The 15,409-nt window shown below is 38.0% G+C and overlaps 1 protein-coding gene across 2 annotated transcripts in view; it reads right to left on the bottom strand.

The window, feature by feature from the left end:
• Positions 1-15,409, bottom strand: part of ADGRV1 (adhesion G protein-coupled receptor V1) — a 288,840-nt gene that overhangs the window by 215,121 nt on the left and 58,310 nt on the right. For both annotated transcript variants that reach the window (XM_083816849.1, XM_083816850.1), the window contains 9 exons: positions 13,838-13,918; positions 12,356-12,495; positions 9,357-9,966; positions 8,195-8,410; positions 6,999-7,214; positions 5,553-5,797; positions 5,177-5,358; positions 3,622-4,433; positions 1,985-2,194 (listed from right to left, as the gene is read on the bottom strand). In XM_083816849.1, the coding sequence (XP_083672975.1) occupies positions 1,985-2,194; positions 3,622-4,433; positions 5,177-5,358; positions 5,553-5,797; positions 6,999-7,214; positions 8,195-8,410; positions 9,357-9,966; positions 12,356-12,495; positions 13,838-13,918 (2,712 nt within the window). The remainder of the gene's footprint in view (positions 1-1,984; positions 2,195-3,621; positions 4,434-5,176; positions 5,359-5,552; positions 5,798-6,998; positions 7,215-8,194; positions 8,411-9,356; positions 9,967-12,355; positions 12,496-13,837; positions 13,919-15,409) is intronic.

Raw genomic sequence — 15,409 nt, 5'->3', positions numbered from 1 at the left:
CACTTATCCTCAATAAGGTAAAAAATAACATGCACATTGTGAAAACAAAATGTATTCACTTACCAGAAAATTTTCAATAACACAATAACTGTAAAAGTAATGATATTTGGATTTATGTCTGGTAAATTTTGCTTTCGAATGAAAAAAATATTTTGACAAACTAAAATAATCTAAATGCCTTAGCTCTTTTGCTCTTTCTCTATTTCTCCCTTTTTCTCTCTTTTTTTAATCAAAGACACTTAGTTCACTTGTTTTGTTTCTGGCTGGAAGGCAATGAACTATTTCTTTTCACAACCTGGAAAAATAATATAATAATAACTATATATAATAATAGAACTATAGCCAAGTACTTCAGTTTCAAGCAGCCAGCATTTGGTAGCATGCTATGAATAACATTTAACCAGTTGAAAGTATTCAGGGACTTTGGGACTGAGACAGTTTGTATTAATTCCTTGTGCTCATTAACAGCTCTTCTTAGCTAATCATATCACAGCTGGCTTGGCACAGAATTAACACAAACCATACCTAGATAAAAAACCAAAGGTTATGATGCCCTTTCATGTTGGGAAAACAAAACACCTTTGGTTGAGAAAGCCATTTTTCTTCAAATAGAAAATGTAGTGCACACATTAGGGGACAAGTTCCTGTTTTGTGAACTTTCCCTGCCCATCAGTTCAAACATCAGAGAAACGTGATACTGCAATACACTGAGATTCCATCAAAGGCCACCTAAAGCAATCACCACCAGTACTATTATCATCCTATGCAAAACTGCATCAAACTGTAGATGAAACATGCCGTGTATTCTTTAAAACAATAGTAGAAATGTTTAGTACATACCAAATTATTATTGTTCTTTCTCAAATGTTTGCTTTCTCTTATAATTGCTACTTCCCAAATCATCTGCCATAAAAAAACATCAGGTTCATGGGACAGACAAAGGGAAGATGTTACCCTAATGTTTCTGCAGTAATGTTTTCTAGAATATTTTAAATTATTTGTAAGTTGCTGATAGATCTGATGTGCTTATGACTATTAGGTGTGTGTATGTTGGCAGTCATGAGGTGGGCTGGCAGGAGCCTCGTGCAGGCCAACAAAGAGAAGGGCAGAGTCCTGCCCCGGGTGGGGAGCAGCCCCAGGCACCAGGGCGTGCACCCTGATGGAGAGCAGCTTGGCAGAAAGGGCTTGGGGTCCTGCTGGACACTGCACTGGGCAGGAGCCAGCAACATGCCTTGTTACTAAGAAGGCTGATGGTATTCTGGGCTGAATTAGGCCAAGTATCCCTAGCAGGCTGAGGGAGCTATCCTTCCCCTCTACTCTGCACTGGTGAGGCTGCACCTGGAGCACTGGGTCCAGCTCTGGGCTCCCCAGTGCAAGACAGACCTAAACGTACTGGGAAGACTCCAACAGAGGGACACCGAGGTGATCAAGGGAAGGGAAGAGAGGCTGAGAGAGCTGAGACTGCTCAGCCTGGAGAAGGGGAGGCTCAGGGGGATCTCATCAGTATCCTTCAATACCTGAAGGGAGGGTGGAACAGGACAGAGCCAGGCTCGTGTCAGTGGTGCCCAGGGACAGGACAAGAGGCAGCGGGCACAAACTGGAGCACAAGAGGTTCCCTCTGAATATCAGACAGCACTTTTGTGCTGTGTGGGAGCACTGGCACAGGTTGCCCAGAGAGATTGTGGGGTCTCCCTCCTTGGAGATACTCAAAAGCCTGGACATGGTCCTGAGCAACCTGCTCTAGGTGGCCCTGCTTGAGGGGGAAAGGACCAGATGACCTCCAGAGGCCCCTTCCAACCTTAAGCATTCTGTGATTCTATGAATGCTTGCAAGAGTTCAAAGTACATGTCAGGTATGTGGATATTCACTTCTTGCTGGTGTTCTCTGAACAGTGAAACACAATCATTGTGAGTCATTATCAACCGAAAGCACAAAGATGGAAACTGGCATTAAAATTTGAGCGTGGTCAACACAAAGAACACACCTTCACAACCAATAACAGATCTTGAGGCTGTATGGAAGCTTATAATTCCTGCCACATTGTCACTTGCCAGAATAATCACTGTGACAGTGTCAAAACTGGGCAAAATTCGACTCCCTCCTTCAGTATGGACCAGGCTGATTTCAATACTTTCATCATCCTCTGGCTCTGGATCATCTATAATGGGCAGCGTGACCATCTTCTTTGTTTCACCTACAAGGAGAAGAACGTATACAACCGTGTGTCCACTTGGAAACCACCTTGTAAAAAGACTCAATCATCTCATTTTGAAAATAATTAAATACATAAAATATATTAAAATTGCATGAAACAAACTTATTTACCTTTCTGGAAGTCAGTGAATGTCATTATGAAATTTTATCTAATTACTATTGATCAGTCACATTAAGCCAATAAAATGATCACATCTTTAAATATACTATGTAGAAATTAATTATATAGGAATTATTTCTGAGTGCCTAGAATTCTTTATTTTCATTACAAATTCTATGACTTTAAAATTTAACTTAGAAAAGGGGAATATCATTCTTGAAAAAAAAAAATAAATTGCCAGGTGCTAAGCTCTCCGATGAACCATATACACAAGGGTGTACATTCAATATGAGTACATTTACTGAGCCAGGGAATGCATTGAAATGGGATGACATTTTGTTAGTTCCTTGCCTTTGGGACTATCAAAGAATAATAATGTAAGCAGCAAACACCGTTAATCTCTAGTCGCTGTATATCCATTAAAATTTACAACACAATCCTGTTGTTCAGTGCGTGTGCATAACCCAGCTGTGTTTTATGATCATTAGAATATCAATTTACAGAATACATATGTATTTCCTGCTAGATTGTCGTTCAAAATACTTCAAAATCAGTTTTTACTAAACTTATAACTGGTAATGTAATTACACGGCAGCCTCACAATCATTGCCAGCAGCCATGCCTTACTATTCAGATGATTTATCAAGCTAGCACACTAGAATCTTTACTACGCACCTGGAAATTGCTTTCAAAATATCAGTTCGATTAACTCAGACTTTGAAAAAATATAATACAGCATAAAATACAGCATGCTGCATGGTACTTAAGTAATGTCTGAGAGGGACTTGTTTGTCCTGTTTGCAATTCTTTTAAATATGTTCTGTTATGTTACGTTTAAATATGTTTTGTTATGTTACAATATGATCTCAGAATTTAAAGAGATGTCATGAAAAATTAGTACTGTAGTGACCGAGGGCTAACAAAAGACCACTTAGGCCTGATTCTCATTTCCATTATCCTTGCTGTAACAACTATCTTCGACTTTATTAATCCTTACTTATGTGGTAAAGGAAATCTTTATAGTGCAATATTTATACTGCAATATTTCTTTAATAAAAACCCTTAGATATTTATTGTGCTTAGATATTTCATTGTGCTTTGCTACCACTGTGTGTGTTCTGCAAGATAATGCTACATGCTAATGAACAACCATACTCTTTTGCACGTGTATCCTTAGCATTCAGGAAAATTTAGCCTAAGAAGAAGATATCAGTTGTCAAAACATCCACAGTATCGTGTACTTGTCACGTTCTTTTTTCTTTTTCTTAGTTTTACAAAACAGAAGCCAAAACAAGACCTTGTCTCACCTTCAGCAAACACCAGAGTCTCACCGACACCTATAAAATCCAAGTTTGGAGTAGCAGTCCCACCAATGACACGCCATTCCACTGTCACTTGTCCCAGGCTGCCTTCTGTTCTGTGTATCATTAGCTGCACGTTGGTCTGAGGACGTTCCTCTACTTCAACATACAGACCTTTCTCTGTTGCATTGGGACTTACACTGTAGATCTTAAACACTCCAAATGCGTCTCCATTCATCATTATGATAACTGTGGAGGTATTTGGCTGTCCTATGGTTGGTCGGTTTTTTGAGCTGGCTGAGACGTTCATCAGTTCTGCTTTCAAAAGGGTTATAGTGAATCTCTCATCCAGTTCTGGCAGGCTGTCAGGCAGTATGGTAACTGTTAGATTTGCAAACTCTTCCCCTTCCTGCATTATGGCCCACTGTCTTGTAACAGGTTCATAATCACTGCCAGCGATGGCTTGTGTGCTGAAGAGGGCGAATGCACTGGTAACGTTTTTCTTGTAGGTCCGGAACCCTGAAGTGTTAGTTAATGGGCTGATATCTGACGTCAGCCAAAGGCAGAGAGGAATCCCTGAGGCACTGGAAAATGTAAAGGCTGAACATGCTTGTTCTTTTAGGCACTGAGCTGCACAGGAATACACAGGGTCACTTGCTGCTGACACATTCACTCTGGTCTTGGATGGTTTGTCAGGAATTCCTTGTACAGGAGGCTCGTAGTAGGCCAGGATATCCTGACCTTGCTCCACAGCAAGAGCTACAACGTCAGTCTCAGAAGTGCTGTAGAAAATCTGCAGCTGACCAAATCTTCCCTCACTAAAAGACATTATAATAAAATAAAGTTCTGTTAGTTGACAAAGGATGTCTAATATTCTACATGTTTCTGGGTTAATAATAGAAGTGAACAAAATCAACTGACCCTTTCTGAATTGCTGAAAAATTCCAAATAACACATCAAAATGCATTCCCTTTGAAACTAGTACCAGAATAACTGAGTTATCTTATTTTTTTGTGGATAGCAAGTTTGATTATTTATAGCTTAGGTAGTAGTCTGTTAAGAATGCATATTTGTAAACATTTGGTTCTAGGAGTTAACTTAGTCTTCTTCAGGACTTGGCAGCTCTCCTTACTTGCAAGGAAGAAAAAGCCGGTGACACCCAGACTTATCATCCTTCCTCTAGGATCACATGCATAAAACCTGTTTTCCTTCTCTTATTTTCATCCTGTAAGGGCTGGCCATTTTGTCCTTCTGTTCAAATCACAGGAACAGGCTACCATGCAGGTTTAAATGATTTGATGATTAAATGGACAAAATGAATAGTACACTGTGTACGCTGAGTTTACATTGTGCATTTCAATGTATACTACGTTTAAGTAATTTATGTAATAAGCAGACATCTACTTCAAAAACAATGTGTTTGAAATGAAAATACATTGAGATGGCAGATCAAAGAATTGATGCACATATTTTTATGAGAGGAGCATGAAATTTGACATTATAGTGAAAACAAAAGTGAAGAATAAATAGTAATTATAAATAAAGCAAACATTATACAAACCTTCGCCTGACTGTTATGTTTGCCAGCAAATTTCTTTCTAGTGGCTCCTGAACTCGATATAAGGATTGATGAAAGAAAACTGTGCCATAAGGATTATCATTGGCAGGTATTATAATACTTGCCACGCCATCTAACCCAATAGCACCACCATTGGAGGCCTGAGTTAATTCTACATGGACAATCTCAAAGAGAAGAAAAGAAAAAGAAGTAATGCAGCTAGACAATTTGTGGTTTTTCTAACAATAATTACAAGCAAAGTATAACATGAAATTCTAGCACCTTCCGGCCGGAACATTTCTTGTTTTCCATCATACATATTTCTAGAACAAGTCAAAAGTAATACCATCTTCAAGGAAGATGTAAGTGCTTGACTTACTTCTTCTATTTCTGGAACATCATCAGCCAGGATTTCCAATAGTAGCATCTGAAAGGCTTCCCCAGGGGCAAAAGTAATATTGCCTGAGGCAACCTGCAAGTCCTCATCAGCAGGGTGTCCACCAATGGTAGCAACCCACTCAACAGTAACGTTACCAAGTGTCCCAGCGTTGCGGATTACTGGCAGATTTACGGGTACTGATCCAGATTCAGGCTCCTCCACAGTAAATTCGGTCATCTGGAACACTGAAGTGCAGCACAAAGAGGTGTATTTCATTAACAGTAATATTTAAAATAAAAACACCATCCTAGTTACTGAATTATATATTTTATTTCACTTGATTGCATTCATTTGCACAATTAAAAAAATGTTAATCAGGTTTAAACTTCAAATTGAACTTTTAGTATTATTATTTTATCTGCAAATAAAATTGGCATGAAAATTCAGCCCCCACCCAAGAGTTTATTCCAATGTATCCATTGTGCAAGGCTAGCCATGATCTAAGTTTTTAGAAGACGGTCAGAAGGTAATTTTTCCCTGTGAGGAAATTTTTTATCATTTTTTATGTCACGTATGGAAAAAATGTGTCAACATATTCCATCTAAATTGTTTCAAATATAAGTCTTTCTTGTATAAAATCTTTAGTTGTTAAGAATGAAGTTAATGAATTATCCATGTGGAATTATTTACTTTTGTCAATTTCCTTTACATTTTGCTGATAAAATGGAATAACTGAAATAAAGTAGGGTGCTAAAGGGAGAAAGAGTAAGTCAAATAAAATGGCTGGAAAACATACACCAGAAATACTGAAATAGAAAAAATAAATAGAAAAGATAAATTTCTAAAATGTCATTAAATTTTTGAAATTACCATTTTTTTCTCAAAACCTGTGTAATGAAACTATTTTTGGAAAGTGTCCACAATCCATTTTATTGATAATGATAGAAAGAAGAAAAACTACAGTAACTAACAACCAGAACATACAAGAATGCAATTTAATTCATATTTGTACTTTCCAATTTCCCCAGATATTTAAACCTGCTTTGCCTGATTATTTTGTAAAACAATGACACTGCACTATCTAAACAGGTTTTGGCATGTAAACTTAAGCTTCAAGCTATTGCAGAAATGCAACATTTAGAATAGATAAAAAAATACAAATTAAATTAAAATCCATCCCCATTAGGAGACTCCGAAATCCACCTTCGTCTCACAAAATCTTGATATATAAGTTGACCGAATGCTTCAATTTCGCTATATAAGGGCACCATTTGCCCTTAATTACACGTTTTAATTTAGTTTATCTTATTTTGTCCTTTACTGTGTTCATCCAGACTTCCCTTTTTGTATTCTGAAAATCTTTATTCCATTGCCCAGTAATAACTCACCCACAAATCAGCAGATTGCTACTGGACAAGACAAAATATGCAAATAAGACTCATTTACCAAAGGATCCAAACGGGTCATCAGAAGCCTCAATGGTTATGATTGCCCTCGTCAAAGATCCAAGCAAGGCTCCTCCTGTCGTTTGATTCAGCAGCTGAACATAAAAGGACTCCTCAACTTCAGGATTGATATCATTAATTATATAAATTGGCACAGCTTTACTTGTTTCTCCTTCTAGTAAGACAACATCTGATGAGGCTACACTGTAGTCCTCACCTAGATTTGTACATGAAAAAATAACAAAACAATCAAAACACAGAAGAATATTAAGGCATTCTGGTTCATTATGAAACATCACTAATGTTTATCAGCACTAATATTTATCTGTTCTTTTTGCATTCCCTTGTGTTCATATGTTGGTGTGTTTTTTTGTGTTTTTTTTTTTTTCTTTATCTTCATACCCAGAAAATACAATTGTTTATTTCCTAGTGCCTTTTAGATATCTGGATGGATGAAAATAAATCTCATCTTGGCCAAAACAGAGTTTACACTGTCAGTCCAAGAAGCAATTACAAAAGGTCTGTTATTATCTTCCATTGAGAAGATCACACAACTGTGACATTTCTATATTTGATTTCTGATAGTTGTCTGGCTTTCCAAGAGATAAAATGAAACAGAAGTACCTTTTTCAAAGAAGATTTTACTAAAGGACATAAGGTCACTCCTTCCCTCGTGGAGCTTTTCAGGGATCACCTGAGAGCTTTACCTTTCATTTGCAAAGTAAAAGTCTTCTTGAATTGTGCTTAACGTTTGTCTGTTTCACAGAGGAGTCACCAGCTCTCAATTTCCCTCCAAGAAACTCAAATAAGCCATGTATGGTAGGTTGAAATATGTACAAAGGACTAAGTACTAGCTATATATACTACTACAGGATTTTTTATTTTATTTTATTTTTTTGAGAAAGTGAGTGGCCACCAGGGAAACAAACAGCCAATTCCTTTCCTTAGTTTTCTTGCTAGATTCTTCAGTGATGATATCTCTGAGTTTTTTTAAATTTGATGTAAGGTCTCTTCTATAGGACCTGAATTCCTGTCTCCTAAGTACACTCAGTAAGTATCTCACACTTTGGTATTTTTTCTACTTGTTTTACTAGACTGCATTCAATACACACTTGCTTGCTTTGGTTACTCGAAGCATACAGTATGCTCTTTCTGGTTTAACACAGAATGTGTATTTCTGCTATTTTGATTTCTTACCAGCTGTTGCAGTTATTGGCATAGCTTTGAATTTCACAGAAACATCTGCAAAAATTCCCCCAGTTCTGGTCACGTTAATGATTGGTCCAACATAATTTTCAGCAACTCGCACAGCTGAAGCTGAAAGCTGAAGTGTTCCAAAAGCATCATCATTGGCATTGATAATTACATGAGCTATAGTCTCACCCACTGATCCAAGACGAGGAGAATTTACAACTGAAATATAAAAAAAAACCTCTTAGAGCAAGCCTGAAATGCCTCCTATATATGGCTATACTGTTCATATACATACACCTGAGTTTAGTGGCTGGCCACTACTAGCTTTCAACAAAATTTTCATTTTAGATTTGGACAAAATATAACTACAAACTGCACAAACATATTTTTGATGTTTGAATTATATTATGTCAGAAAATCCACATTTTTACTAACTTATTATTCTACCCTGCTGTGGAGCATACAAAACACCAGTTCTTTGAAGAGGTGAGGTACTAACAAAATTAGTTATTTATTTGTCCATAGGACAATAGAATTTTACACTAGCAATGATGAACTATAAGTAACCTTTCAGTTTCCCAGTAGAATTATTTGTAGTGTTTCCCTTAAAATCAAGATTAATGTGGGAGAGTCATGGGGGAGAGGGAAGGGAAATTAGGCATGCCAAGAAGCTCTTAAGCATAAATAAGGCTGTAATGACCTGAATTTATCTGATCGGGCAAACATCCTCTATGCTAAAAAGCCAGCATGAAGCTGCAATTCTACACCACTTAATGTTTAAAAGGCTTTTTTGGCTTTCAGTAAGTGCAACTAGCTTATTTCCTATCATTGTGCTTTACAGAAACAACAGGTGAGCAGGTATTAGCACACAAAACCAATACAGTAATACAGTTGGCCTAAAACACCTGGGATAAAGCAGATGCAGAAGGGAGAAAGAAATGTCCACCCCTGACAAAATTTTGTGGTAAAGGAAATATATGCTGACACACAGAATCTTCATACTTAATGTGAGATACTCTGACATATAACTTACAAGATTCTTAACTATACAGAGTTAGGCAGAGGTAAAATTTTACTGTAATTTCAATTGCTGCATTTTATCCTATTAAATATAAATATTAGCCTACATACTTAAGCTTTTGGTTTACATATGAAAGACACTTACTTGGCCGATCCTGTACTTTGTCGATCAAAACAGTATTGTTTAGCTCCACAAAAACAGATTCTGACCTCTCAGGATCATCATCATCCAAAATAGGCAAAGATATTGTGGCTTCGCTTTCATTGGCTGCGAAGATCACATAACCAGTAATGGGTATATAATCTTCTCCTTGTATTGCTCTAACAACATCAGGTGGAAGAAAGGGTGACTTTTCATCATCACCTAAAGTTCTGTATGTAACCACTACTGTACCAAGAAGACCACCAAGCCTTACTATTGTCAGGGAGATATTTTTTGTTTCTTCCTCAACTTTTATTGGTCTGTTTCTCTCAGAAAAGATGAACAGTCCATATGGATCATCATTAGCTAAAACTGTTAATGTTGCATTAGTGTGATTTCCAAGACGACCACTGGACACATTGATGATCAAAACTGAAAACACCTGATCCAGTTCAGGCACGTTGTCAGGAGAAACTTGTATGGTAATATTTGCTCTCACTTGGCCAACATCAAATGTTACATTCCCATATGCAGAGACCAGGTCTTCTGTAAGATCACAGTCTATGATCCAATACAGAGTCACCTCAGACAGGGCCCCATGAGTTCTCACAACCTAAGTGGAAAACACAAAGATTTATGTATTTCTTTGTACTATAAGAAAGAAGAACATAAAAGTGTAAAATGGCATACAGCAAAGTCACAGAATCACAGAATATCCTGAGTTACAAAAGATCCACAGGGATTATCAGGTCCAACACCTGACTCCACACAGGACCACCCAAAATCAAATCGCATGTCTGACAGAGTAGTCCAAATGCTTCTTGAACTCTGGCAGCTCAGTGCTGTGACCATGTCCCTGGGGAGCCTGTCCCAGTGCCCGACCACCCTCTGGGTGCAGAACCTGTCCCTAACACCCAGCCTGACCCTCCCCTGTCCCAGCTCCATGCCGTTCCCTCGGGTCCTGTCGCTGTCCCCAGAGAGCAGAGCTCAGCGCCTGCCCCTCCGCTCCCCTCGTGAGGGAGCTGCAGGCCGCCATGAGGCCTCCCCTCGGCCTGCTCTGCTCTGGGCTGAACAAACCAAGGGACCTCAGCCGCTCCTCATACTTCTTGCCCTCTAGACCCTTCACCACCATAGTAGCCCTCCTTTGGATGCTCTCTAATAGTTTATGTCCTTCATATATTGTAGCACACACAGTGCTAGAGGTGAGGCTTCACCAGCACAGAGCAGAGCAGGACAATCCCTTCCCTTGACCATCCAGCATTGCTGTGCCTTATGCTCCAGAACACAGTTGACCATTTTGGCTGCTAAGGCACACTGCTGGTTCATATTTCTCTTGCTGTCAAGCAAAACCCCCAGATCCCTTTCCATGGGGCTGCTCTTCAGCCTCTTGTCCCCAGGCCTGTCCGTACAGCCAGCATTGCCCCTTGCCAGGTGCAGAATCCAGCACTTCCTCGTTTAACTTAATTCCAGTCAACTGTGACCTCTCCAGACTCCAAGACTATTGAAAAATTATTGAGAGAGGTCTTGCAATGACATCAGCCAGCTCTTTCTGTACTTTGGGATTAATCCCACTGGACCCCATAGACTTATATGCATCCAGCTGGAGCAGCAAATCCTGCACAAGTTCAAAGTTGGCTGGGAGTTTATCATCATCACAGTCCTGAAATTCAGAGCTTTGGGTGTCCCCGAGCCCATCATTGGTGTTAAAGACAGAGGCAAAGAAGGCATTAACCTCTGCTTTATTGGCGTACTTATTTGTGAGGTTACCAACCTCAACAAGTAATGGATCAATGTTTTCTCTGCTCCTCCTTTTGCTGTTAGCATACTTTAAAAAAAGCACTTTTTGTTGTCCCCCACAGTACTGGCCAGCTTCAACTCTGAGTGAACATCACCTCTGTAGTCCTTGTTCAACTGACCTTGCTTCCAATGCCCACAGATTTTCCTTTTTCGCCTAAATTCTAGAATAAGATCCCTGCTCAGCCAAGCTGGCCTTCTGCCCAGCTTGCTTAACTTCTGACTCTTTGGAATTGCCTGTTCCTGTGCTCTTAAGAGGTGTTACTTAACTAACCAGCACTGATGGACTCCAATACCTTCAAAAGCAGGTTCCAAGGGGACCTCACAAACTAGTTCACTGAGTAGTCTGAAGTCTGCTGTCTCCATAGCTAGGGCTGAACTTTTGCTGGCAGTTTTCCTCCTATTACCAAAGATTTTAAACTCAGCCATCTCATGGTCACTATGGCCAGGACAGCCTCCAATCACCACTTCACCCACAAGACCCTCACTGTTTACAAGCAACAAATCTGGAGGGCACCTTTCTTAGTCAGCTTCCAGAGTAACTGTACCAACAAGTTATTGTTAACGTGCCTCAGGAATTTCCAGTACCTGTTTGTATTGGCTGTATGGTATTCCCAGCTAACATCTGGGAAGTTGAAGTCACCCACAGGGGCAAGGGCAGATGACCTAGAGATATCCCTTAGTTCATTATAGAATAATTTGGCAATGTTGTCCTCCTGGCTGGGTGGTCTATAGCAGACTCCCACAACAACTTCATCTTATTGTTATAACTTATTTCCATGTCCCTTAATCCTTACCCGGAGGATCTTAAGCATGTCATTGCCAACTGCAAGCTGCACACAATCCAGCCCCTCCATTATATACAGTGCAAAGTCATTGACATGATGAGTTAAAAATAAACTAATTTTAAAAACAGTGTAATCTTTATCATCTTAGCTTTGCTGTATTTGTTGTGTCATCAGCACTTACTTTACAATATTCATACCTCAAATGTAAACAAGTAGAAGTAAATTTAAACTTATATAAAACATTTTAGTTTTAAGCTGAAAGATACACTTTAGAAAGTGAAGTATAAAATGTCAAGACAAATGTACATGATAAAGTTAAGTTAAAATGCTGTAGACCTATTATAAAAATATTGCAGAATGCTCTGTAAAATAGACACAAAAGAGGACTGCATAGCAATATGAGACCCAAAACTTTCTAACCTGCAACATAATATTGCTATCTCCATCTTCAGGCTCAGTTCCATTTACCGAGAGTGACTCAGTACTGAACTCAAAGACACCATGAGCATCATCAGAAGCCTCAATAGTCACAACGATGTGGGATGCAATTCCCAAGCTGGCTGTAAGTGCAAGTGCCAAAATGAGTTATTTTTTTATACCATCTTTTCTTAAATGAAAGAAATCAGCTAAGGAAGTTTGTTACAAAAAGCACACAGAAAAGCATAACTGGAATATTTCTGCTGTTTTGCATTTTGTGGTGTGTTTTTTTTTTTTTTTTAAACGTGGAATAATTATCCACATGGATAAGGAACTCACTTTCAATAATGCAGTCCTGGCAGCCCTTCTATGGAACAACACTCCAAAGCAAGATATAAAATGCAAATATTTTAAGAGAGGATCAAAAATAAAATTACTTGTCTAATTAAGGAAAATGAACTAGAATTTAGGGTAGGGGAGAGTTACGTGGTAAAACACAGTGTAAGCAGTGCAGACAGGACAAAAGCAGGTACTATTTTAACTGAAGCTGGAACAAAGAAAAAGCTAGTCCAGGAAATTCTACTACTATAATGATCATCTTGTGTGAGATAACTTGCTGCTTAGAAAGAGAAAGAGATTTTAAAAAAAATCTGGAAACACAGAAGAGGAAACAACACTTCCCAGGAAGTTCCAAAAAGTGGTTAAACCACAGACTTACTCTCAGGTTCAAACTGAACTCCTTTGTATTTTCAAATAAAACAGAAAATCAGGCTGTCACTGTGGAATAAATTATTTGATTTCGATAATGGGTGCTAACACAATATTTTCAGGTCTCTAGGGTTTAATTCAAAATCCGCCATCATTAGCGTTTCCCTCATAGTAGGTGCTTTTGTTTTCATCTTATTTCTGCATATTGTACGTTTTTAATTTTCTCAAGATTAAATTATCTTTGTTTTCTGTATGTTGTGACAAAAATAGACTTCAAAAATGAAAAATAATCAAAGCATTCTTTTAGAAAAAAAAGAGCTAACACCACTTTTTATTAAGAGTATTTTTGAGATGCAGAGATCAAAGCATAAAGCAAGTGGCAAAAGAAAGTATCAAAACACACAGTCAGGTAATTTTTAAATTACCTTAAATTTAAAAAGTTTCTCTCCTCTTTGCTCTCCAGAAAATTTTACAAAATTTACAAACAAAGCTAATTTTTCAAACTACTTCTGGAATAACTACATTGTGTTCTATAAAAATACAGCTTTGAAGATAGAGAAGCTGTTATTTTCTGTATTACGGTTAGTATTGACTGCTGTTGAAATTAAGCCTTTTTTAAAATGGGAAAGAATGTTTTGACAGGACTCTATGATATATCTAAATGAAGCATCTCAAACCACAAGCAAAATAACACTATGATAACCTGTGTCAGTAGCGTAGTTCATGAGGGATATTACAGTTAGCATAAAGAAATAAAGATTAATCCAAAATGCTTACCATGCTGATGGACAGTTGGAAGGAAGAAATCCACGTTCCCATCACCACTACCACTGCCATCATTTCTAAAGAGCTCAGCAACTTTAAGGTGACAGACATACAGATATATACACATATATACATTTATAAATTAGAGCGCAAGCAAAGAGAAATTTAAACTATTCTGGACAACAGGAAAAAAAGAGGGAAGCACTCTAGGAAGGTATCAACTTTGGTTCTGAAAGTGTACAGGAGTTCTAATAAAGACTGAAATATTTACATATGCCACCTCTTACTTAATTTATGACATTGGAAATAGCAATGGGAGGTCAGAATGAAAGAAAACACATACACATAGTTTTATCTTTCCTCTCCCTCTTTGTGTCCCCATTTTGTATTTCCCCTTTCTCACTCCTAACTGAGGCTTGTCATGGAGGAATCTAAATTGAAAAAAAGAAAAAAAAAAAGGCGGGGGAGAGGATAAAGTCCCTCAAGCTCCTTATTCTAATATTTTCTCACAAAGTGAAAATGTTGGGAAAATCTGCAGAAAACTTAACTAATGGGGACTTCATAAGCTTTGTGTTTGTGTTGGAAAGGCCAAAAAGAAGGCTCATTTTAAAAAGGCTATATAGTTACTGGATTACTAAAGTTAGTTGTAAATTTTCTGTCACAACAATTTGAAAGAGAAAAGTTTGACTCCTTTTAACAAAACAACTATTCAACCAAAAAGACAAAATACGTGAAAAGTCTCAAGACTTTACCAAAAGAATCACTGAGACCATGTTGCACCATAGACACATACAATCATAGCAGAGAGCTGGATTAATTCAAGGAGATCTGATACATCCTCCCAGAAGGGACCACACTTGCAATTTCTGAATTGTTTAAAAAAATAACATCAGTTTTAAAAAAAATCAATTTATGGCTGTCAGTGTTTCTAATTACTTTTCCCTCCAACAAGCTTTACAATCTCCTTTAAAATTTTTCTCAAATGGAAAAAAAAATCTGTAAGGTATTCAGGGGTTTATGTGGCAGCACCACTATGCTTTGCCGTCCCTTCAGACTAGCCCTTCAAACCAATAATTCTTTCAAGTGTTTGTCTTGTTCTTACAGACAGTTATCTACGAGCTACCTCTGCAGCTACAGCTCAGCAAACTCCCTATGGCCCTCAACATCCACAGCCTATTACTGCTATAATCCATTTGACCTATGTATTGCAGTTCTTCTGATTTCACTCATGTGGAAGAAAAAACAAAACAAAACAAAAAAAAACAAAACAAACAAACAAAAACACAACACTTTGACTGTGTAGCCTTAAATATTTTATAAATATTCCATATTTTTGAAATGCAACATATTGCTAATATATTTTTGCATTATTTTAGTTCTCATTACCAACCATGAAGTTATACAAAGTGAAAAGCAGCAATTGCCTTTCGATGACCTAACAGATGGCAGTAATACACTTTCCCTAATACATGGTAATAATATACTTGCTATGGGATCTGGTTGTTTCCACCAAGGATTAAGAAAAGAACTGAGGAACAGTTCTTCCCTACGAAAAAAGACAGCTGTATGGGGGTGGGGATGTAG

This window comes from Anser anser, assembly GCF_964211835.1.
Source record: "Anser anser genome assembly, chromosome: Z".
NCBI lineage: Eukaryota > Metazoa > Chordata > Aves > Anseriformes > Anatidae > Anser > Anser anser.
The sequence above is the reverse complement of the archived record's forward strand: the minus strand, read 5'-3'. Positions and strand labels throughout refer to the sequence as shown.